This window comes from Salvelinus fontinalis, chromosome 11 (genome assembly GCF_029448725.1).
Source record: "Salvelinus fontinalis isolate EN_2023a chromosome 11, ASM2944872v1, whole genome shotgun sequence".
NCBI lineage: Eukaryota > Metazoa > Chordata > Actinopteri > Salmoniformes > Salmonidae > Salvelinus > Salvelinus fontinalis.
Window position 1 is genome coordinate 43,657,758 of NC_074675.1, and position 24,948 is coordinate 43,682,705.

At 41.9% G+C, this 24,948-nt stretch overlaps 1 protein-coding gene and 1 long non-coding RNA gene across 7 annotated transcripts in view; one reads left to right on the forward strand and one right to left on the reverse strand.

The window, feature by feature from the left end:
* Nucleotides 1–6,248: 6,248 nt before the first annotated feature.
* On the reverse strand, nt 6,249–10,104 carry LOC129865762 (uncharacterized). The gene is made up of 2 exons (XR_008761409.1): nt 9,921–10,104; nt 6,249–7,723 (listed from the first exon to the last, which is right to left on the reverse strand). It is a non-coding gene; the product is annotated as an uncharacterized LOC129865762 (long non-coding RNA).
* LOC129865760 (nuclear factor 1 B-type-like) overlaps nt 8,971–24,948 on the forward strand; it is a 90,750-nt gene continuing 74,772 nt past the window's right edge. For 5 of the 6 annotated variants that reach the window (XM_055938766.1, XM_055938767.1, XM_055938769.1 and 2 more), the window contains exons 1-2: nt 10,925–11,542; nt 15,728–16,259. In XM_055938766.1, coding sequence (XP_055794741.1) covers nt 11,513–11,542; nt 15,728–16,259 — 562 coding nt within the window. In that variant the 5' untranslated portion in view covers nt 10,925–11,512. Of the gene's footprint in view, nt 9,316–10,924; nt 11,543–15,727; nt 16,260–24,948 lie in introns of those variants that run through there. The other variant, XM_055938768.1, reaches the window with a different exon arrangement.

Genomic DNA, 24,948 nt, shown 5'->3' on the forward strand with positions numbered 1-24,948 from the left:
GTGAAAGCTTCATTCTGAATGTACAGTGTGATCTGCCGTTGCTGCATCAGTCTATTTGTTTGAGGGCAACCATTTTGTGATCATTCCGTTGGAGAGTAAATAATAACAACTGCCATTTAGCAGTTGCTTTTATCCAAAGCGACTTAACGGTCATGAGTGCATACATTTAAGTATGGGTCGTCCCAGGATTCAAACCCACTATCCTGGCATAACAAGCACCATGCTCTACCAACTGAGCTACACTGGACAATTTTGGGGTGTGGTCCATACTACTGTACATGGCATTTTCTTTGATATACTGTCTATACACACCACATATTTATATTCTGGATTCTGACACTCTTGATTGTTAATTAGATCCCTACTGTCAGTTCTTGATTTCTAGTTTAGATTTTAGATTATTTGTTTATTTGTATTGTATTTGTGAGACATTCTACTGCCCTGTTGGAGCTAGTAACACAAGACATTCTACTGCCCTGTTGGAGCTGGTAACATGAGACGTTTGTTCTACTGCACTGTTGGAGCTAGTAACATGAGACGTTCTACTGCCCTGTTGGAGCTAGTAACATGAGACGTTCTACTGCCCTGTTGGAGTTGGTAACATGAGATGTTCTACTGCCCTGTTGGAGCTGGTAACATAAGGCATTTTACTGCCCTGTTGGAGCTGGTAACATAAGGCATTCTACTGCCCTGTTGGAGCTGGTAACATAAGGCATTCTACTGCCCTGTTGGAGCTGGTAACATAAGGCATTCTACTACCCTGTTGGAGCTGGTAACATAAGGCATTCTACTGCCCTGTTGGAGCTGGTAACATAAGGCATTCTACTACCCTGTTGGAGCTGGTAACATAAAGCATTCTACTACCCTGTTGGAGCTGGTAACATAAGGCATTCTACTGCACTGTTGGAGCTGGTAACATGAGACGTTTGTTCTACTGCCCTGTTGGAGCTGGTAACATAAGGCATTCTACTACCCTGTTGGAGCTGGTAACATAAGGCATTCTACTACCCTGTTGGAGCTGGTAACATAAGGCATTCTACTGCCCTGTTGCAGCTGGTAACATGAGATGTTCTACTGCCCTGTTGGCATTTCGCTGCACCTGCTATAACACCTGCAAATCTGCATGTTGACTTTGGTTATCAATGTTTGTTTGTTTATCCTTGACAATATTCAGAATTGTATTGTGTAAGTTATGCCAAGGCAGTAATGTATTTTGTTTTTAGTTTGTTGCAGATTATTCCATGTGGTTTGAGAGGCTTTGGGGGTCTAAGCAGTATAGTGAATGAGACCCTTAAGGTAAGTACATTATCTTAAAGTAAATGATCTTCAAGTAAGTATAAATGGGCGTAGAACCTTCGATTTTAATACGATGTTACAGTACTATTTAGAACAATAACAGTAATAAAATTATGCCATTTGTTGGCTGGTGCCTACATTTTCCCGGACACAGATTTAGCTTAGTGTTAGACTGAAATGCACGGTGAATGGAGAATCTCAGTTGAAATAGCTTTTTATTTAGCACTAATCTTAATTCAGTGTCCGGGAAACAGACACTTATTGTGTTGGTATTAACTAATCAGGTAGCTAACTTTAGCAGCATGCCGTAAGTGCTTCACAAAACGAAGAGTTCAGATCTCACAGTCCCTTTCTACGAGCATGGGGGCAAATGCATGCAAGAGGTTATTTGCACAACACTCAAGGTATTATTTCCAATGGCCTTCTGTCTAAATGCCATGGACTCTGAATGCCAACAGTTCAGAACCACTGCCATTCATGTTTTACTGCTCAGTCCACCCACGGTTCACGTGGGGTAACCCAGCTGCCTGGAAGAGGACAATGTGACCAGTTGGTGGCTTGGAATGTGGCAGGAGAGAGAAGGTCTTTTCTACTGCCCTTTTAAATAATATGTTGGTGCTTGTTTCTCAGAAGAAAAATCACTTGTTTTCTTGTGTGGCCTAACCAAGTAACAAAGCTGGTATTCTCTTGGTTGTTTGGGGATGTATAGTATGTAACATTAATCTGCAGAAGTCGACTATGTGACTTTTTTGTTGTTTTATAAAATGTTTATATGGAACATAGGTAAGACAAGTTGAAACACTCAAGAATACAAGTAAACTTCAGCCAGCACTGCGTCACAACCCAAGCAGCTTAACAACCACTGGCTGACTCTGAGACCTTACAAAAGAATGATGCTCCTGTTCTCAAGATTAATCCAGGCTGAAGGGGGGTGGGTGTGTGTGTGTGTGTGTGTTTGTGTTGCATGTGTGAGAAAGAGAAATGGACAGACATACACACGCACACACACAGACTGAGAGAAAGCTGGTTGGGTAGATGAGGGAGTCTGGACACGGTCAGTGGTCGTGTTGTAGCCTCCTTCCCATAATGCAGTCTGTCAGGTAGGATTGGCTTACATGTAGCACAGCATGCCACTTGTGACTGATCTCTCCTTGATTAGGTGTCTCATCCTCCACTGAGCTGCGTCCGATGAAGGTAGCAAACACAACAATGGCTGGACAGAAAGCTTCAGACAGTGCCATCAAATGGCAGCTATGTTACGATATGTCAGCCAGAACCTGGTGGATGGTAAGTTCTGGTTTGTTTCTCTCTCACTGTCTCTGTATGTTGCTGTCGTTCTACCTTTACATTTTTGTTATTTAGCCGACGCTCTTATCCAGAGCGACCTACGGTTAGCAACTTAGTTACTCCCTCTCTTTTACATCCTGTTTTGACCAAGCTCAACGTTGCTGTGAGTTGTACTTTTCAGCTGCAAATATGATCGAATTTAAAGGGCATTTATGTCAGGTATTAGTTAGCACAAATTGATATTCGTTGGCCCCTTTTTTTGAGAGGCAATACATTTTGAAGTAAGTCTGACCACTGGCGCCTCTACTGTATTATACTTCGCTACAATACCTGTCAATATGTTCCACCTCATTCTCTTTAATCCTCTTTTGAGCTGTGACACTATGTCTACAGGTCAAGCCTGAGCAGCTTTTAGAAGGGCTACGTTTGAAACGGTTTTGGCAATGGTTCTTTACTGTAACAGACAGGTTACAGCTACAGTGCTTCATAATCAGCTTGTTGACCACCCAGCGATCACAACTTCTCCAAACGCTGTACTTGTTTAGATGACTAAGTCAAGCAATCACAGATGAGCTTACTGGAACTTGACATTCCCGAATGGCTGCTATAATGAGAACAGGGTGTCCTCAACGGTGGTGGTAATTGTGTAAGTGTGAAACAGCCCTCTCTAGCACTTTAATGTCTTCTAGTGAGCATCCCTGGGTTGGCTACAGAATACCACTACCGCTCTGTCCCAAGTCCTATCGCTCCTTCTAAACTTTGCTTAGCTACTGCTCAGGTTTTCATTGTTATCCTTTTTACGTCATGTTTACGGTTTCCTAGAGATCCTATAGTTGGAGGATTCCAGATTTTCAGTTTTTTTCCCGTCTGATTTGGTGTCAACCCTATTTATGATACTGTACATCCGCAGGCTAGCTTTGCTTTCCTGTTCATGTGTTTCTCCAGATGGATATTATTATTGGATTTGATCAGTGTGCTGGATGTAATATACCAAATGAATGAAAGGTTTTCCTCCTACCTGAAGAAGGGGTGGAAAGAATTGACAGTGTAGATAAATTAGGAGACGTTGGACGAGAGACATTTAAAAACATTTTTTATGGTTATGATGAGATAGCGAGGAGTTTGTGTTTCTGCCATGAGAGCTTCCCTCCAGTTCACCTCGACTGTTGTTCTGTCTTGAGAGCCTTCCTCCAGTTCACCTCGACTGTTGTTCTGTCTTGAGAGCCTTCCTCCAGTTCACCTCGACTGTTGTTCTGTCTTGAGAGCCTTCCTCCAGTTCACCTCGACTGTTGTTCTGTCTTGAGAGCCTTCCTCCAGTTCACCTCTACTGTTGTTCTGTCTTGAGAGCCTTCCTCCAGTTCACCTCTACTGTTGTTCTGTCTTGAGAGCCTTCCTCCAGTTCACCTCTACTGTTGTTCTGTCTTGAGAGCCTTCCTCCAGTTCACCTCTACTGTTGTTCTGTCTTGAGAGCCTTCCTCCAGTTCACCTCGACTGTTGTTCTGTCTTGAGAGCCTTCCTCCAGTTCACCTCGACTGTTGTTCTGTCTTGAGAGCCTTCCTCCAGTTCACCTCGACTGTTGTTCTGTCTTGAGAGCCTTCCTCCAGTTCACCTCTACTGTTGTTCTGTCTTGAGAGCCTTCCTCCAGTTCACCTCTACTGTTGTTCTGTCTTGAGAGCCTTCCTCCAGTTCACCTCTACTGTTGTTCTGTCTTGAGAGCCTTCCTCCAGTTCACCTCGACTGTTGTTCTGTCTTGAGAGCCTTCCTCCAGTTCACCTCGACTGTTGTTCTGTCTTGAGAGCCTTCCTCCAGTTCACCTCGACTGTTGTTCTGTCTTGAGAGCCTTCCTCCAGTTCACCTCTACTATGTTCATTTAGTGATCTGAGACAAAAGGCAGTTGTACCCGTGCATTTCCCAGGGTGAAGGAAGTCGTGTGGTGGGAACTTACCCCTAGACACTGATCTTAGGTCAGTTTTGCATTCCCCCCGCTAATGGTTAAGGGGAGGGGAAGCTGACCCTAGATCTATATCTAGGAGAAACTTCTCTCCAGAGCAAAGGAATTTACATCTGTGGTTTGACAAACTTTTATTCAACTAAAGCTCATTTGTCCAGCTTGTTTTGTGTCTAGGTCTAGGACAATAGGAGATCAATTCTGAGGTCCAGTTTATTTAGAAATCTATTCCTAACAGTGTCAAACCTCACAATGGGATACAGACCATAGCCTTCTTTTGCCGGAACTGTGCCATTGCACATAGTGGGTTTCTACACTGTGCTTTCATGTCTGTTTGATGTTGACACTTGAATTAGGATTTGTCAGTCCCAAGCCACTGTTGTGCCAAACTCACGATATAGTTATCACAATCAAGAACACTGGTGCCTCCTACTGGAATAGAAAATGAAATACAATCTCAATTCTATGAACCTCCCCTCACTCTACAATGCATGTACATCCACTGTCATTACCCTGTACTTACATAGGCAGTAGCATGTTATTACTATGGTATAAAGTTTATGTATTGTAAAGTGAGAACTTATCCATATACCAATAATACATATTTTTTTGTAAGTTTAGTAATGTTTAGTAATCAAGTTTAGTAATCAATACTCTACTCAGCAAACTGGATGCAGTTTATCACAGTGCCATCCGTTTTGTTACTAAAGCACCTTCTACGACCCACCACTGCGACCTGTATGCCCTAGTCGGCTGGCCCTCGCTACATGTTCGTCGTCAGACCCACTGGCTCCAGGTCATCTACAAGGCTATGCTAGGTAAAGTGCCGCCTTATCTCAGTTTACTGGTCACGATGGCTACACCCACCCGTAGCACGCGCTCCAGCAGGTGTATCTCACTGATCATCCCTAAAGCCAAAACCTCATTTGGACGCCTTTCCTTCCAGTTCTCTGCTGCCTGCGACTGGAACGAATTGCAAAAATCTCTGAAGTTGGAGACTTTTATCTCCCTCAACAACTTAAAAAATCTGCTATCCGAGCAGCTAACCGATCGCTGCAGCTGTACATAGTCCATCTGTAAACTACCCACCCAATTTACCTACCTCACCCCCATACTGCTTTTATTTATTTACTTTTCTGCTCTGTTGCACACCAGTATCTCTTCTTGCACATGATCATCTGATGATTTATCACTCCAGTGTTAATCTGCTAAATTGTAATTATTCGATTTATTGCCTACCTCATGCCTTTTGCACACATTGTATATAGATTCTCTTTTTTCTACCATGTTATTGACTTGTTTATTGTTTACTCCAAGTGTAACTCTGTGTTGTTGTCTGTTCACACTGCTATGCTTTATCTTGGCCAGGTCGCAGTTGCAAATGAGAACTTGTTCTCAACTAGCCTACCTGGTTAAATAAAGGTGAAAAAAAAAAAAAAATGTCTTGCTAGGATTAGGGAAGGCTTTTGATGATGTAATATCCACACTGGGTTTGCAGTTCAACATCAATATAAAGTTAAAATGAGACCTTTTCTTACATTTTTTTCGCCACTGCAATAGACTATTTCAGAAAGTATGTGCGATGTAATCCCACACAACACCACTGGGGGGCGATAGTCACAAAGATAAGACAAATATTTAAAATCGGATAGGGTTGCAGTCACTTGTGTTTTTAACCATCAAGTCAATCAATGATCAGAAAAATCACTACTGAAAATGGTGGTCAATTAATCAATTTAATTCTGAATTTAATTTTCACATAACTATAAAAAGCAGGGGTAACATTATTAATAATCTTGTCTGATACACTTATGACTCTTTCGCAATCTTCCTTGTCTGTTCTCCAAGTCAATGTTGTTGTCTGGCCCACTATTTGGCTCCTTGTATAGTCTACAGGCCCAGTTTGACACCAGCAGGGCTCTCTTTCCCCTCTCCTTTCTCTCCTCCAATCCATGAATCTGGTCCAAATCTCCCCAGCAACTGCAACTGATGACCTCATTTACATGCTTTCTATCTCTGTGCTACACCTACCTGCTATACAAGTCTGTTGATTCATCAATGTACTTATCAATATACTCCACCTCTCTTTTTAGCATTATATCAATATACACCAGTCCTTCTGGTAACTTTAAGGGAAAGGGACCTTTTTCCTCTGTCTTTCATGCATTCAAATACACACACACACACACACACACACACACACACACACACACACACACACACACACACACACACACACACACACACACACACACACACACACACACACACAAATGAGTGCCACATTAAGTATGAGTGTTGTTAGAGTACAGTGAGTGCACAGTGTTGGAAAACAATATAATTGACAGAAAATGTAGAATACAAAGGTCCTGATAGTAGCTGTCGAATGCGACTTGAAGTTCATGGTTTCAAACGAACAATGGACATTCGAAATTATGATTATTTTATGAAATCTTAGTGAATAATCCTAATCAAAATATTATGCAATGACATTACGTGGTTAAACTCAGCATGCACTTTGATCAAAAGGCAACATATTAATCACATCCATATTGCCAACATATGTCCAACGGCCAATAGAACAAGGTTCAGTGACTTTGAGCGCACTGAAATCTTCTCGCCGTCACTTGAGCGTTTTGTAAGGCGTGACCAAATACATTTGGGTCGACATAAGCACAATGTATATTATCATTGAAAAGATTTTTACCATTTGCATACAGTAAGCTATAGCAAAGAAGACCACATACAACGCATTTAATGCAACAACAAAAAATACATGTAAAAACTGTGGGCACGTTGTGCGTAATGCGTGCGTAAAATGGGTAAAAAACATTAATTAATGTGAAGATCTGAAAATGTTATTTTGGCTACGTCTTAGATTTTGTCGCATCTTATTCATGCATTTATCTAGAAAGAATTGCGTGCCAAAAATACTCCAAATCAAAAGTTATCTAGAGAGTGTCAAAACACACAGCATTTCAAATAGAGTAGCCTACTGTGAAAGAGGCAGTATGAAAACTCACATTTTCTCTCATGAAATAACCTATGTTCTCAAGTTCACTCTCAGCGGAGTCAGTGCACCAAAGGGATCATGCCGTCTTCGATGTTTCGGTTGACCAATTTTTCCAACCTCTCTCCGTGCATGGTGTCGATTTATACACCAGTTCCCTCTTCGTAAGAAGGGAAGGACTGCTGTAAAAAAAAGCTTAGGCGTTGAAATCAGATGAGGACAATGGTAAAAGTTCTATATTACCGGTAACCTATTTATCGTAAAACATGTGTTTGTCAGATAGGCATACATTTTGAGAGCATATGTTATAACATATAGCGCTAGTTTAGTTCATTTGCCTCTGAGTTTTTGCAGAGTGCATTCTTCCCTTGCATGCATGTCAGGGACTATATCAAGGACAATATCAAAAGTAATTGAATAAAGCAGCCTAATTTGCTCTTATAGCAAATTGAACAATCAATGTTAATTGGCAAATGGAATATTGTTGCATTGATTGAAGGTCTGTGCAAAACACTTAAATTATATAGCGTATACATATTTGTTTTCATTTCGGAGTTATACAAGTTATATAGAACAAATAAATAACTTTCTAATCAGCTTTATTAAATTAGACGGTTAGATTCAGTGACCTCTCTAGGCCATATCCACGTTCTGTTGGGCATTTATATTTATGTCGCGTCCTCTGGGGCTATATTCACTTAGCCTACCATTCATTAAGCATTTTTAATTATAAAACATTGAACTACAATGGCAATGTATGAAACAAAATGCAGAGTCTGTGGACTGTATAAATCCGGTCACAGTCCATTATCCATTATCATTTGGAGTCACCCAAGCCTGACCTTCCCTACTGTATTGGTCCAGAGAATTAATGCAATTGCCTCATATAGAATATGAATGATTTGCATATTATGGAAATACTTCACCAAGAGTAGTTATTTAAGCCTAGTTCAAATCAATAAACGACAGTAGCCTCACTGTTGGTAGCCTTTCGTACAATTTGAAAACTATTTTAGATGATGGGCTGTAAAAACAATAAAAGTACCTGGTATAATAATCATGGTAATATGCTAATAATAGTATGCCTATTAAAAGCAATTTCATAAAGAGTATTATTATTATTAGTGGCCAGTAGGCTATAGCCTATAATATAATAACATTGTGTTGTGACTATATGTCTAATTGACATATTAATAACAAACACATTTTTGGGGGGTTTCCTTGTAACCACAGATAACATAAATTAACTCACATCTATAACCACTGAATAACCACAACTTCTGCCAGTCCAGCAGTTTGCAGCCTGTCATGTATTGCCACAAACACTGAGTAGCGAGCGGAAGTGAAGGGTCTACAAGCGGAGTCGTGAGGCCGCCGCTGCACTGACCAATGAGAGGCGAGAATTCAAGTTCTAGTGCGGAGCTCTCTTTGGCTGCGCAGACGGCACAGAGAAGGCAGTCAGATAGGGAAAGTGAGGCGTAGACCTGCCCAGTTCCGAAAACTCAGCCTCTTCTGGATCGCATTCAACAACAACTGAACAACCCAAAACCTATCCAAAAGTAAGACTTGAAGAGGAAGGAAGATTTTTTGGGGGGGGGGGCGACTTGATTTTACGCGCATTTCTGCCAAGAATTCCGTTTTTTTTTGTTGCAAGCACTATCAAGAAAAAAAGCCTGAAAAGCACAAAGTTGAACGTGAGAAATGTAAAGGCATCGGCTTGTGTTTCACCCAGGTTCCAGGATCCCCCTTTAAATCCATGCAATACAGTGCAATGGTACGTGAACGTGGATTATTATTGCAATAATGTGTCATTTTACAACTGTTACAACATCGCCTTTTCCTACTGTTGACTTGCTCCTCACTGCAACCCGCTCTGGTTGAGCAGGAATAGAATTATGTCAATCACAACTGGACAAGACCCGTTAACAGATATGCAAATGCTTTTCATTGGTCGGAGAGGCGCCCAAAGAAAATGTATTGGCACACATACTGCGTTAACCTCCCATGCCCCCTTTGTTGGCAATGAACTTCATTCGTAATGTATGGAGCAATTCTATAGGAGATTACAGAGGCAAGGCGTTTACAACAATGTCTAGTTTTCTGCTAACGAAAAAGTGCACATTTGTAGGGATAATTGTTCTAATGTACACCATATTTATATCATTGCTATATAGTCCAAATATGAGCCGTAACTTCCGTGAAAAGGTTAACAACACGACGTTCCTCCGCGTGCAATGAAAAACAGGTTACGTGCCATTGGCGAAGTTTTCGAGAATACTTTTACGCATAATCGCTTTTTACTCTCTCAGGATTAATAATGACACATTGTTTACTATGTTTGACACAAAATGGTAGTTTAGGCCATTACATGTATATTACTGTGGAGTTGAAGCGAAGAGTCGTTGACAGGCTGTCCTCTGCGCTGTTCCAGTACTTCCTAAATGGTGGATCTGGATGACTAGTCGGGACCTCATCGGTCGTAGCTATGAGTTGTGGTGTTGGAAAATGTTGTTGTCTCGTTTATGTGGTGGGTCATGCGGAAATTGTAATGACCTCAGGTGTGTCAGAGTTTTGGAACCAGTCCACTGTTTATCCAAATTACATCAGAACCATGCGCCACGGTGACATACCACGGTTTAAACAGTTTCTTGTAACTGGCATAGTTTAGAAAGGCCATATGCTATATATTTGCCGACATTTAAAGTGGCAATATACAGTTGCTACATCCATTTTTGGACATATAAATTAATGATATGTACCCATTGATTCTTGAAGAATATACTTTATAAATGCCTCACGAGCTTAGTTCAACTGTCGTGTCTCATCAGAACCCAGAACCCAAAAGCTGTTTTTACTCCAATGTTTGTAAAGAATGTCCATGTAAACAAACATTATATAACCTCAAAACATGGTTAAAACTATAATGTTGATATCATGGATGGCCAGTCCTTGTATCCATAGCTCAGTATATGCATTTGAGAGTGGTTACATTTCTTCAGGAGAGTACTGAGCTTTTTACAGAAATTCTAAACTATTTTCAGTTTTATTAAAGGTGTTTCAACATGTATTGTAAGTAGAGGGGGTCATTGTATATATTGTGGAGTGAGTGAGAAATGCATTTTAGAAGTTTATTATACGCTATATTGGGCATTTCTATTGGATTTTCTGTTACATATGCCTGTATACAGTAAAGGAAAATGATCGACCCGGTTAAAGCTGTATGTAAAACAGAGTTCGAATAATGTCTCGAGTCCTTACTGTATCTGTGAGGGGAATTTTCCATTGCGATTATTTTTGAACGGGGCGCTGGTCCAAAGTCTTCCGCTCATAAAATCATAACTCATAGAGCAAGAGAGAGAGAGAGGGGGGGGGGGGGGGGTCGTTTTATGCTGTGTTTTCTGAGGGAGACGAAAAGGTGGGCTAGTGGAAATGGAATGCGTTTGTTGGAGGAGGAGGAGTATGACTGTGACTGTGTAATTAAGTGAGAGAAAACATATTGGCGACGGGTTTGTTAGTATCGTGCAGACTGAGGGTGTACAGGTCGATATTATAGGCTATCAAGTTTGAACAGGAAGAGTGTGGAATCTGAAATTCAGCGCTTTCTATACTTTTCACAACGCTTTCATGAATTAACTTCTCACATTATAAAGCGCACTGTTCCAGAAAAGTGGGTTTTCTTTTTAACTTCATTCACCGGCTCGGATTGAGATAGCCATATAGGGATTCAATGTGCTGCTTTGGAAAAGAATAGCCTGTCTGCCGCATCGTCTCCATTTAAACTGAGAACAGAGGATTTTTTGGACCTCCACAATCTAACTGATGTTCTTGTATAACACCTTTGCGCGGATAACTTCTCCACAATCTTGCATGGTGCTTTACGGGCAAGGAGGAATGGCGCGATAAAGTGGTAGCCTATACCTGGCATTCAGAAGAATCAATTGAAGTACCTATTTTGTGTACACTGCTGGCTCATGATGTACTCTCCGATTTGTCTTACTCAGGTATATGGAATGATTTTAAGTTTTGATTTCTTATTATCGATTATGTGCCTTTATTATATACGCTAGTGCCGCGCAATTTAATGAGTCGGACTATCTTAGTTATAAGATAGTCACTTGCACTACCAGACGACTATCGACAAAACAATGCTTTGAAAATGGTCGTGTTTTGTATAAAACTATAGTTCATATACTGCTTATCTTTTGTAGCAGCCATTGGTTTTGTGTAACTTTTGGTATGGATATGGTTTTCACCTGGTCTTACGTATGTTGATTAAAAGTGCACGAAATAGGTTGTATTATAGGATGACAAGTTACTTTTGAGTTAGAAAGAATATGTGTGTTACCAGTGAGAGAAAAGAGTATGTGTAGTACCCAAAAGAGTATGTGTAATACCACCATGTGTATTCGACATAAACTACAGTAAAAGTTATCTTCTAAAATGCCGTGATCATAATCATGCTATCAGATGAAATTATACAAAACTACATTCCTTTGTCCCGTGTATCATGTGTAAACTGAAACAAATCAACAGATTACCCTTTAACCAAATTATATTATTATTATATATATTTAGATTACCCCAATTTGGTTATGGCCTGGTAATATTATAAAATGAAAATAATCCTAGTGCGTTTCAGGAGAGAGTTTCACTCAGTTGAGCTGCATGGGAGCCACTTGCAGTAAATGAAGATGAAAACAATGATACTGGTTGATTCAGTGGTTAGACAGAGTAGCATGGCTTTTGGCTGACTCAGTTTGACTGTTTATATTTTACTTGGCATAAGTAAGTGATTGACTGAGATGTGGTTTAGTTTGTGCTTAAGAGGATTGGGCTTTTATGGCCTCAACTTAAGTTCACTGCACAAGGCCCTTGCCAACTCATTTGTCTTACACAGCATCACATGCAATTCTAAGGCTTACCTTAGAAATGTTGCATAGCTAAACCTTAATTCTAGTGCAAACTCGGCTTACTTTCTTATATGAAGGGAATACGTTTCTGAGTTTTAATTGGTTGCTGTGTAAATACAATTTATTAAAATGTAGCAAATCGGACATTTTATGCCATTATGGTCCCTTTGTAAGTAAAGCTAATTCATGTAATGTTATATATATATATATATATATATATATATATATATATATATATATATATATATATTTTACTGTTACTGTATCAACAGTTATTGGCAATATTATTAAAAACTAACTTCACTTTTATAATAACTAATGTCTTGCTTAAAATGTACTATCACTTCACAGCAATATTGACTATATTACATTTTTCTTCTTCTAAAGCCTCAAAAAACGTAGCTTTTTATCTTTCAGAAACTCACCTTCTAAAGCAAAAGGGCTATAACAACATCAGTTCATACTTTGTTAAAAACGTAATGAGTTGTTATTAATGATCGATTTTGCTTCAGTGTTTTAGTTCAGCGCCCCAAGTCACGTTTGATTGGCACATGACAGTGCAGAGCAACGATGTGGCTTTCTCTGAGCAACACCATGCGGGTAGCATGAGAGCCTAGATACAGGAGGGAGTGGATCTCTGTGGTTTTCCCAGAGCGCGTCTGCCTGCCTACACAAAGAACAATATGTGGTTTAACTCCTCCAAAGCCCTTTTCAAAAGAACCGTCTCACAGTTTTTTTGTTTGAAATGTTAATGACATTCTGATTAAGTTTTTGCTGTTTATTCAGCCCAAACAGGTATAATATGAGATTGCTTTGTTATTTATTCTTTATGTTAAACATGTATTAAAACACTTTAGGCTGGCCATAGATTTGTCTAAACTTAAAAGTATTTGCAATGAAGTTGGTTTTATAAATAGGAATTTGAATCATTAAACACCTAATACCTTTCATAATAATTTGTCTTCGTCAAAATGACATGCTCCTTGGCATTGCACTTTGCAGTCAAACAAGCTACCTATAGACAGGCCTACATTTGTGAGGAAAAACAAATCTAACCTACCTACCTAAAGTGGATTTAGAAGGATTTAATTTCTGCTTTGCACAAGGCATTTCAATCCCCCCTTATTAAAGGAGCAGAGGAACTAGAAGGAATGTGCAGGTTGTGCCAAGATGCCATTTTCATTGTCAACCTTGGTTAGATTTAAGAATGACTCGGAGTAAGTGCCATGCATCTATGAAAACACATTAAGGGACATGGCGCGGGACTGCAAACCTAGTCCCAAACCAATGTTAATAACGGCCTATGAGCATTTTTGACTACACTCCAGTCCCCCCTTCTAGACTATTGTTTCTCCACTTCCAGCGAAGGGCAAATACATGTTGGAATGTGAACGGTTTGATAAGAGAAATGTAAGTGTGAGTTAGCATGATCCTCGTGCCAACTACCCAGCAGTCTTAGTCAGAGCATGTTTGGGGGAAACGGGAACAGCACCAGACTACATTCTAATGTGGGCTTCCCAGCAGTCTTAGTCAGAGCATGTTGCAAGGGAAACGGGAACAGCACCAGACTACATTCTAATGTGGGCTTCCCAGCAGTCTTAGTCAGAGCATGTTGCAAGGGAAACGGGAACAGCACCAGACTACATTCTAATGTGGGCTTCCCAGCAGTCTTAGTCAGAGCATGTGCGGGGGAAATGGGAACAGCACCAGACTACATTCTAATGTGGGCTTCCCAGCAGTCTTAGTCAGAGCGTGTGCGGGGTAAACGGGAACAGCACCAGACTACATTCTAATGTGGGCTTCCCAGCAGTCTTAGTCAGAGCATGTGCGGGGGAAATGGGAACAGCACCAGACTACATTCTAATGTGGGCTTCCCAGCAGTCTTAGTCAGAGCATGTGCAGGGGAAACGGGAACAGCACCAGACAACATTTTAATGTGGGCTTCCCAGCCGTCTTAGTCAGAGCATGTGCGGGGGAAACGGGAACAGCACCAGATACCATTCTAATGCGGGCTTCCCAGCAGTCTTAGTCAGAGCATGTTGCAAGGGAAACGGGAACAGCACCAGACTACATTCTAATGTGGGCTTCCCAGCAGTCTTAGTCAGAGCATGTTGCAAGGGAAACGGGAACAGCACCAGACTACATTCTAATGTGGGCTTCCCTGCCGTCTTAGTCAGAGCATGTGTGGGGGAAACGGGAACAGCACCAGACTACATTCTAATGTGGGCTTCCCAGCAGTCTTAGTCAGAGCGTGTGCGGGGGAAACGGGAACAGCACCAGACTACATTCTAATGTGGGCTTCCCAGCAGTCTTAGTCAGAGCGTGTGCGGGGGAAACGGGAACAGCACCAGACTACATTCTAATGTGGGCTTCCCAGCAGTCTTAGTCAGAGCATGTGCAGGGGAAACGGGAACAGCACCAGACAACATTCTAATGTGGGCTTCCCAGCAGTCTTAGTCAGAGCATGTTGCAAGGGAAACGGGAACAGCACCAGACTACATTCTAATGTGGGCTTCCCTGCCGTCTTAGTCAGAGCATGTGCGGGGGAAACGGGAACAGCACCAGACTACATTCTAATGTGGGCTTCCCAGCAGTCTTAGTCAGAGCGTGTGCGGGGGAAACGGGAACAGCACCAGACTACATTCTAATGTGGGCTTCCCAGCAGTCTTAGTCAGAGCATGTGCAGGGGAAACGGGAACAGCACCAGACAACATTCTAATGTGGGCTTCCCAGCAGTCTTAGTCAGAGCATGTTGCAAGGGAAACGGGAACAGCACCAGACTACATTCTAATGTGGGCTTTGCTGTATTGTGGTGTTGGCGGTTGTAATAAACACAGTGGCATCCTTATGTCTTCGGCAACCTAGATTGTTATTTCTGGGATGTAACCCCAGCCGTATTTAAGATGGTAAAACTGGTGTTAAGGATGGTGTTTCTCCTTTTTTTCTGAACAGATTTGTGCTGTAAACTCTCAGACCAGATAGACTTGACTGTCTTATAGGAGTCAATATGTGACAGTCATGACATTGTGGTTTGTCTCCAGTACAGAATTGTTTTAATGTTGTTGTTATAATTTTACTGTATTCTAACCACAAAATGCCTAATGTCAACTTTTGTATATAAGGTATTCTGTAACAAGGTGGATGTGTGCATTGTCTATTTCTTTTTTGTTCAGGGTGACTTCTGGCTTATTGAATGGGAACTTTTGGGGGGAAAAGTCACCTGACATGACTTCTCTTTTTCTTTTCTTCTGTCTTCCCTTCCCCCTTGCCTTTCAGGATGAATTTCATCCCTTCATCGAGGCACTTCTCCCTCACGTCCGTGCCATCGCCTACACGTGGTTCAACCTCCAGGCGAGGAAACGCAAGTTCTTCAAGAAGCATGAGAAGCGGATGTCCAAGGACGAGGAGCGTGCGGTCAAGGACGAACTGCTCAGTGAGAAGCCCGAGATCAAGCAGAAGTGGGCCTCGAGGCTCCTCGCCAAGCTCCGCAAGGACATCCGCCAGGAGTACCGCGAGGACTTTGTGCTCAGCGTGACGGGCAAGAAGCACCCGTGCTGCGTCCTCTCCAACCCCGACCAGAAGGGCAAGATCCGGCGGATCGACTGTTTGCGGCAGGCCGACAAGGTGTGGCGCCTAGACCTGGTCATGGTCATCCTGTTCAAAGGCATCCCGTTGGAAAGTACGGACGGAGAGCGCCTCGTCAAGTCGCCGCATTGCACCAACCCAGCACTTTGCGTCCAGCCGCATCACATTACAGTGTCGGTCAAGGAGCTCGACTTGTTTCTAGCATACTATGTCCAGGACCAAGGTAGGTTGAATTACTGTGTGAATCACTGGTTGGGTGGGTGGAGTTAGGGATTGGCCAAGGTCATGGGTCATATCTGCTGCCATCTTGGCCGCCTCATTGGAGGGTGGTTGGAGTCTCTCAGTTATGGTGGCTTCAGAAGGTGGCTGGCCTTTTGTGAAAGAAAAAAAAGTCAAATGTGCAATCAGGCTTTACATTTTTTTATACAATATAATATAATATAACCAGTATAAAAACCATAATATACATTCACACATAATTTGCGCACACAGACAATAGAAGACAAGATAGTGTGTGTTGCGTTGCTTTTCTCTTCTGATTGGTTTGATACCGGTGCAGTTGTGAATGCTGTGTTTTTTAGGCACACACAAGTTCTCTCTACAAAGACTTACTACATTAAAGTGCTGACAACTTATGTGTTTACAAAATGTATTGTAAATTTTTGGATGATTGAACATAATAGAAATTAGAACATAATTTGATGTGACGGACAAGAATTTATGGTTTTAAAAAGGGGATTTAGGGAAAGAGAGAAATGTATGTTTTTTTATGGCTGTACAGTATTTATTTTTTTCCTGACAAATGTTGATATCAGTCTTGATTTTTGATTAGATATTTAATCTAGTTTTTGTAACACGGAGTTCCGACAGATTTTTACTGATAAATATGGTTTGGAGACAGATATAAAATGAACAAATGTGTTACTTCAAGCTCGGCATATAGTCAATTAATCAAATTGACAAAATTTCCACAAATAGTGCATAAATACAGTAGATTACATTGGCAAAATATACATTACATGATTTGTTGGGTAAGAAAATGTAAATGTATTGGATTTTTAAAATAGAATGAAAACCTGTATTACACAAATGAACTTAATGCCTATGAACTTAAACGTAGTCATAGCATTTCTTGATGTTATGATAGAGAGTGATCTTTATATTGTTGTAAGAAGGTGAAACAATCAAGAACAGTCATTTTCTCCAAATATATATCATTTTACAAGACGTTGCTATACCGCACTGCAAATATATATTCTGGCAAATTTTGGTTGTTTTGTTATTAATTCTCTTAGGTATTTGCCACTTGTAACTTTTCTGTACTACATTAACAACTATTTACTTAACATTTTGTTCAATTTTTTTATTACAAGTGTGCATTTTAAAGTTATTTCAAACTCCCTGTCCAACCTGGGCCACAATAAATCCTCTAACGATAACGCCAACACATGCAGAAAGATACCCACTGTAATACATTGGCTGTTGGAGAAGAAACGCAGACAGTTTAGCTAGCTCATTGTCATGAAAGGCAGAGCCTCCATTTTGTGTTTGATAAGTACCAGGGGAAGCAGAAGGCTCGGCAGAGAGACAATAATGGTTGCCACTGGCACCATGGTTGGCATCAGACCCTCTTTTGTGTCTTTTGTGGGGCGCTGCTGATTCTCATGTCTAGTTTGCATCTGCCACAGTTGAATAGTATCAGAGAGCACACCTCAAAATGTCTCGTATGTGGTCCGCTGATATGTAAGAAATAATCATTTCCAAAGCATACTGCACACCACAGGTTGAGGTCATTTAATTGAATGATTTATATATATTGTTAAAGTCTGAATGTTGCATTTGCCACTTGCGATGTGTGTACATATGGTTGCCAAGTTGGGGAATCCTAATCTTTGAAAATATGTTTTTCCGTTATTAATATTTTTCCCTAGTGATAAAGGGTAATCAGCTTTTCCTGTATTGGCAGCTTACCATATTCATTTTTTTGAGTAGCTTAGACACCACATATCGGATCGTCATTTGCAACAGGACGGACATTTTGTTAGCCGTTTCTTTTGAACAAGACTTTCAAAGATTTTCCAACAGTTTTTTTAAAAGCCCCGAAAAGTAGGACACGTTTTCGAGTACAGCGCAAGGGCGGTCTTTGGCATACCGTTACCAGTGCCCAGCTTTCTAGACAATCTCGCCACATTGTGGTAGCGTGCAAGGCGGGTGCCATTTTGTTTGCGCTCTGCCAGGCAGGCAGGGAAAACGCCAGTAATGGTTGTTAGAGTTTCCGAGGTTGGCATCAAACCCCCTTTGTCTGCTTCAGCGTGCCTTTGATTCGTTGGTTGGCCTCCGCAATGCAGTGGGCACGCTGGAAAGTTTCTGACAGTGGCAGAATGTGGACCGCCATGCTTTTGTTCTTCTGCAACAAACAAACAAACAAACAAAACACAAAGAAAATAGTAACAAGCTGCTGCCCCACTTCAACAGAATATGCCGTTTCCGTTAGTCGTTAGGAAAAAATGACGTCATATGCTCCATGGTTTATTAGATTTAGATTGTATGCCATTCAGACTTCAGTGTTCTCCTAGGTGAATTATACCATTCCATATTCTTGAATATGTATCGCTCTGGATAAGAGCGTCTGCTAAATGACTTAAATGTAAATGTAAATGTATCTGCATTCAAATCGGTTTAAACAGTAACCCTCTGAAATGTTGTGCTGCCAGCTGCTTCTTAATGGCTTCTTATGTAATGTTAATGAAATGCTACTTTGTATATAAAAACATGAGTTGGAGCTATAATGAACATTGCGGGCTAATGCCTAAAGAAAGGTCGCTGGCTCAGCGAGTTGGGTGAATCTAGAGAGGCTTCTCAACCCGTTGTTGTCGTGCATAGACGCGCTTAGCTGGGTAAAATCTGCCCTAGCAGCGCCCATGTGCATGCCCAGATGAATGCCAACGGGAGGGGGTTGGGGGCAGGGAGTGGGCAAGCCATTGTGCCAACCTGCCAGTCTTTCTCAATGGAAACTCACTGGCATGGGCATAATACCCTTCGCCATGCGCTGCTGCTAAATGCTAAAACTAGTAACCACCTTGTGTTCATCAGACATTTCTGGTTCGTATTGTAATTTCAAAGATTTTTGGTATCATATTTTGCATATCAAGTTCCAGGGCTAGAGACAATATGTTTTATAATATCCAGTCTGATTTGTCAGGACATGTTTGGAGATATGGCCTCTGTTCATTCAGTTTCATTTCAATAGTCATCACTGTTTCACAAGCATACATTTTGCTTACCATATATGAACTGTCGAGGATAAACTGTAGACTTACTTCTTCAAATATTCAGAATAAGAGAGCATTTCATTTATTCAACCCAAAGCTCGTGATTTCCATGAGTTTTCTTAAAAATCTCTGGGTCCCTTTAGCAACTAAACAGTGATTGGGATGACTAATGTATTTTTTTTATTTTTTTATCGTGCTCTGAATGCCAGATTTCTAAGAGGATTCAGTAGATTCTGCATTATTTATGTAGTATTTATCTCTTATCTGGCCTGGAATACCCTTTTTTACTCTGTGTTTAGCTCTTTTCTAGACTAGGAGGAACATTATTGTTGAAATATACCCAGACCCTCAAAAGACCAGTTATTTAATATGATTGAAGTGTCTCATACATGAAGGGGCTGTCTGAGTGCTTCTCTTTTAGATAACTGGGTGAGGTCCTCCCAAAGTTTTTACCTACTAATGAGTACTGATGTCTGTAGAACTGGTGTCCCAAACTTGTCCCATTTTGCTTTGGATGTAGATCCTTTAACAATAATTATTTTTCTTGTTGAAAATCTTCCCACACAATTTTTTTTTTTACTTTGAAGAAAATCAGTGATTTGCGAGTCTGTTATCCTTCCCTGTTATCCTTCCCTGTTATCCTTCCCTGTTATCTTTCCCTGTTATCCTTCCCTGTTATCCTTCCCTGTTATCCTGGTGCTGAAAGTTAACGCGGCCGTAAAAACATTGTCATGTTTTCATTCGTAAAATCTTCCCCCATTTATTCCTTCCATTTTTTTTTTTTACAATCTTGATAGGTCCTGGATCTAATCCAGTCTGCCATGTTAAAAGGACGGCTCTGTTTTCCGAGAGCCAGACATCGCTTACAGTCCTGCTGTCTTGACCTCGGCTAAGAGATGTGGTGGGCTGTCCTCTGAAGTTTAATTGAGCAAAAAAGATCTGTGAAAATACACGGTTGGCCCCAAAGCGTGTTGGTGGACTGGGGGGGCTTTTGGCCTAAGGGGGTGGCGGGGGACTACCTGTAAGGCCCTCTGCTCTTTGACCCCGATAATTGGGGTCAGCCGTCGTGCTTCACAGACCACCAGTGGTCCCCTGACCACCGTTTCTCAGTCTGCGCTCGTCCTCCCGTCCGTCTGTCAGATTTTGACTCAGTTAGTGGGAGAGTCAACAAAAGACAGGTGTTCCCTCCCAGGTTGGCGTGGTGTCAATGTTGGTCGGTTGTCTTCTCTGGTCATTGGCCGGCTGGTCACGCTGCACTGTGTGGGGTAGCGGTTGGAGCCGTGTGCCTCTGGGTTTCCAGCTGGCTGCATTTGAGGCATGGTCAAGGGCAGTGAGTTTGACCTCAGGACCTCCGGGTCACAGTTTGACCTCAGGACCCCCCCCCCCCTCCCTCTTTTCCTTCCACCTTCTCCCTTTTCCTCATTTTCTCCCTCCTTCCTCTCCTCCCTTTTCTCCTCCTCCTCCCTGCATTCTTTCTTCTCCTCCGCCAGGAGTTGCCCCTGTGGGCCGGCACACCGCCCACCCCTCTCTGACTCTCCGTCAAGTCACCCCTAGACTCCTGTGACAGCTGCTTCAGGCCCAGGGCTCATAGCCAGAAAAGGATGGCTGGGAGGATGCCAGTAGCGGGAAACTAAATCGTTGCAGACCCACAGTGTTAAGGACACCACCTTTCCATGTCTTTTGTTGTGGTTAGGATGACAAAGAGCTATTTTGTTAGTACAGTCCAGTAGTCTACTTATTCCAGTAGTCTCCGTCGGTGGAGTCAATATAAGAATGGTTGTCCTTTGCATGAAACGTGTTTTTATGTGCAGTATCACGATGTTGATCGTAAAAGAGAGATGGTTGGTTCACAGTTCTTTTTTAAACAGCAATGCAATTATTCGTAGTTCCAATGTAACAGAGGAAACTTCGTCCTGAATTTAGCCAAGAAATTCTGCGACGGCTTTGTTCATTGTGAACCACAACCCTGTGATGCTCAGTAGCATGCTGTCGGGCCTGCAGTGAATACCTCACTCGGAGCCATAACCTATCGATCACATTACATCTAATCCACTTAGAACAAGTCCCTCCCAGCTCTGCTGCCCACTTTATTGATTTGCTCTTCCTGCTAAATGTCCCTCCCCCATATCTCTTCCCTCTGCTAATCTTCTCTTCTACCCTGTTGCTGTGTAAATGATGTGGTGTTACTCTAGGCTATTCGGGTAAAGCTCTCTCTTTGATTTCTTTCTTTCTTGATTGATTTCATTATTTCTTTCTTACATTTTAGCAATTTAGCAGATGCTCTTATCCAAAGCGACTTACAGGAGCAATTAGGGTTAAGTGCCTTGCTCAAGGGCACATGGACAGTCTGCACGGGAATTAACCGCTAGGCTACCGGTCGACCCTCTTTCCTTTCTCCCATGTTTAGGATCTTTCCCTGCTCTGCCTTTGCTTTCTTCTACAATCGTTTCTTCCCTCCAGCTCTCTCTCCGATGCTAACCCCGGTGCTCTGAAACCAGGCTTCTACAACTCAGTATGAACCGCATGTCATTAGTAGAAGGGTTTTGCTCCGGCAAATACCTCCAGGCTTAAACAGCCCATGTTACCTCCTTAGCCCTCCTCAAGGCTTAAACAGCCCATGTTACCTCCTTAGCCCTCTTTTGTGTGCACTGTGTACATAAATCTCCATGGAAACTAGACTACTCTGTGTAGAGGTCACAGCCCTATGTGGATGCCTGCTTCTCAGCCAACGTTATCACTCCTTTTCACTTTAAAAAAACATTTGCTCTGTAACTCCTTTAGCGCCTCTTTAGGCCTTTTGTCTGCTTGAGAAAGGAGTTCAGATATTTTTATAGATGTTTCCACAGTTTTGTAGGCTACAGATCAATTTTTCTGTGGGTTCAGCTCATAGAAATAGAATTAGAACATGATTATATATTTATATCTATATATTTATATATATATTTATTTTACAGTATCCTTATGTTTCAGCGCCATCAGACTTTCCCAGGCTTTGTGAGAATAGCCTAATACATTTCAACCCCCCTGAGACCACTTGACAGGAGTGCTGGTGTTGCCCCCGCCTCCCAGCTAGTCCCGTCCTGTCCGCCAGCCCTTCTAAATGAAGACAAATGGGTACATTCACCCCCTGTCCCAAACCACACACTGTACACTACCTTACTGTCCTGGCTTACGAAAACCCTGCTGCAGCCTTCACTACTACCTATCCAACGAAGTGCTGTCTACTCTGCTCTACTCTACTCTGTTCTACTCTGCTCTGTTCTACTCTGCTCTACACTGCTCTGCTCTACTCTGTTCTATTCTACTCTACTCTGTTCTACTCCGCTCTACTCTTCTTTAATCTGCTCCGCTCTACTCAGCTGTACTCTACACTGCTCTGCTCTGATCTACTCAGTTCTACTATGCTCGGCTCTAATCTGTTCTATTCTACTCTATTCTGCTCTACTCTACTCTGTTCTGCTCTACTCTGCTCTTCTCTGCCCCATTCTGTTCTGCTATACTCTACTCTGCTCTACTCTGTTCTACTCTACTCTGTTTTACTCTGCTCTGTTCTTCTCTACTCTACTCTGTTCTGCTCTACTCTACTGTGTTCTACTCTGTGCTACTGTACTCTGCTCCACTCTGTTCTGCTATACTCTACTCTGCTCTACTCTACTCTAATCTGTTCTACTCTACTCTACTCTGTTCTTCTCTACTCTACTCTGCTCTACTCTACTCTGTTCTACTCTACTCTGTGCTACTGTACTCTGTTCTACTTTGTTCTACTCTGATCTACTCTGCTCTGTTCTACTCTACTCTACTTTACTCTACACTACTCCCTTCCTCTCATCTCGTCTCTTCTGTCCTACCCTCTTTCCTCCTCTCTTCAACCAGCCAGTCTGCCTGCCAGGCCCTATCTGACAGCAGGGATTATGGATTTGAGCAAAAGATCAGGAGGGAAAGACAGAGGAAGATGAAAAGAGAGAAGGAGATATGTAGACGAACATTGAGAAGCGGCAAGATGAAGAACTGTAGATCATTGAATACTGGCCAGATAAGACCTTGATTCACATACAGAGGACAATAGAAGCATGGAAGAAGCATTCCTTTAATGTCATCTGTGTCTTTCAGATCCAGAGTGCGCAAAACCAATGTGCATCCTTCATCAAGCTAAAGCACATGAATGACCGCCAAGGAAAAATAAGAAAGGGGTGGAGGTGGGGGAGGGGGGCAGGGAGTGAGGGCCAGACAATCGGGGGAGGTTGCCAGGGAGATGGTAACTTCTCTGTACCCCCTCCTGCGCTCCCCATTAGACTCTTTTCATTCGGGACAGGCCCGATCAGAGGTCTAGAGTGATGGTAGTCTCTTCTTTTGTCTGCAAGTACAGTACTCCCTGTCATTCTATAATGAGTTGCCAGGTTTGAGACGGATAAAGAAAAGGCTACCCATTACAATGTTTGTGTGTGAGTGCGCGCGTGTGTGTGTGGGCGTGTGTATGCTTTTGCACATGATTGTGTGTGTGTGTGTGTGTGTGTGTGTGTGTGTGTGTGTGTGTGTGTGTGTGTGTGTGTGTGTGTGTGTGTGTGTGTGTGTGTGTGTGTGTGTGTGTGTGTGTGTGTGTGTGTGTGTGTGTGTGTGTGTGCGCGCGTGCATGTGCATGCCTGTGTGTGCCTACACGTGTGTTTGCACATGTGTGTGTGTTGGGGTAGGTGTGTATACTTCATGTTGTTTGCAGGGTGAATCCCTGGTGGAACACTGGATAATGTCATCCTGTGGGTCAAAGAGGCGGCTGGGGCTTGGGAATGGGTGTTTGGTATGAGTTAGTGCCCCATTGAGTTCTCAAAGCCTGTAGAGGCCCACTTTTCATTCCTCACATATGTCTGTGGCACTAAAACCACTCTCCTGACATTAAGATTGAACTAAAACCAATCTCCTGACCTTAAGATTGAACTTAAACCACTCTCCTGACATTAAGACTGAACTAAAACCACTCTCCTGACATGAGGATTGAACTAAAACCACTCTCCTGACATTAAGATTGAACTAAAACCACTCTTGTGACATTAAGATTGAACTAAAACCACTCTTGTGACATTAAGATTGAACTAAAACCACTTTTGTGACATTAAGATTGAACTAAAACCACTCTCCTGACATTAAGATTGAACTAAAACCACTCTCCTGACATGAGGATTGAACTAAAACCACTCTCCTGACATTAAGATTGAACTAAAACCACTCTTGTGACATTAAGATTGAACTAAAACCACTCTTGTGACATTAAGATTGAACTAAAACCACTCTCCTGACATGAGGATTGAACTAAAACCATTCTTGTGACATTAAGATTGAACTAAAACCACTCTTGTGACATTAAGATTGAACTAAAACCACTCTTGTGACATGAAGATTGAACTAAAACCACTCTCCTGACATTAAGATTGAACTAAAACCACTCTCCTGACATTAAGATAGAACTAAAACCACTCTCCTGACATTAAGATTGAACTTAAACCACTCTCCTAACATTAACATTGAACTAAAACCACTCTCCTGACATTAAGATTGAACTAAAACCACTCTCCTGACATTATGATTGAACTAAAACCACTCTTGTGACATTAAGATTGAACTAAAACCACTCTCCTGACATTAGGATTG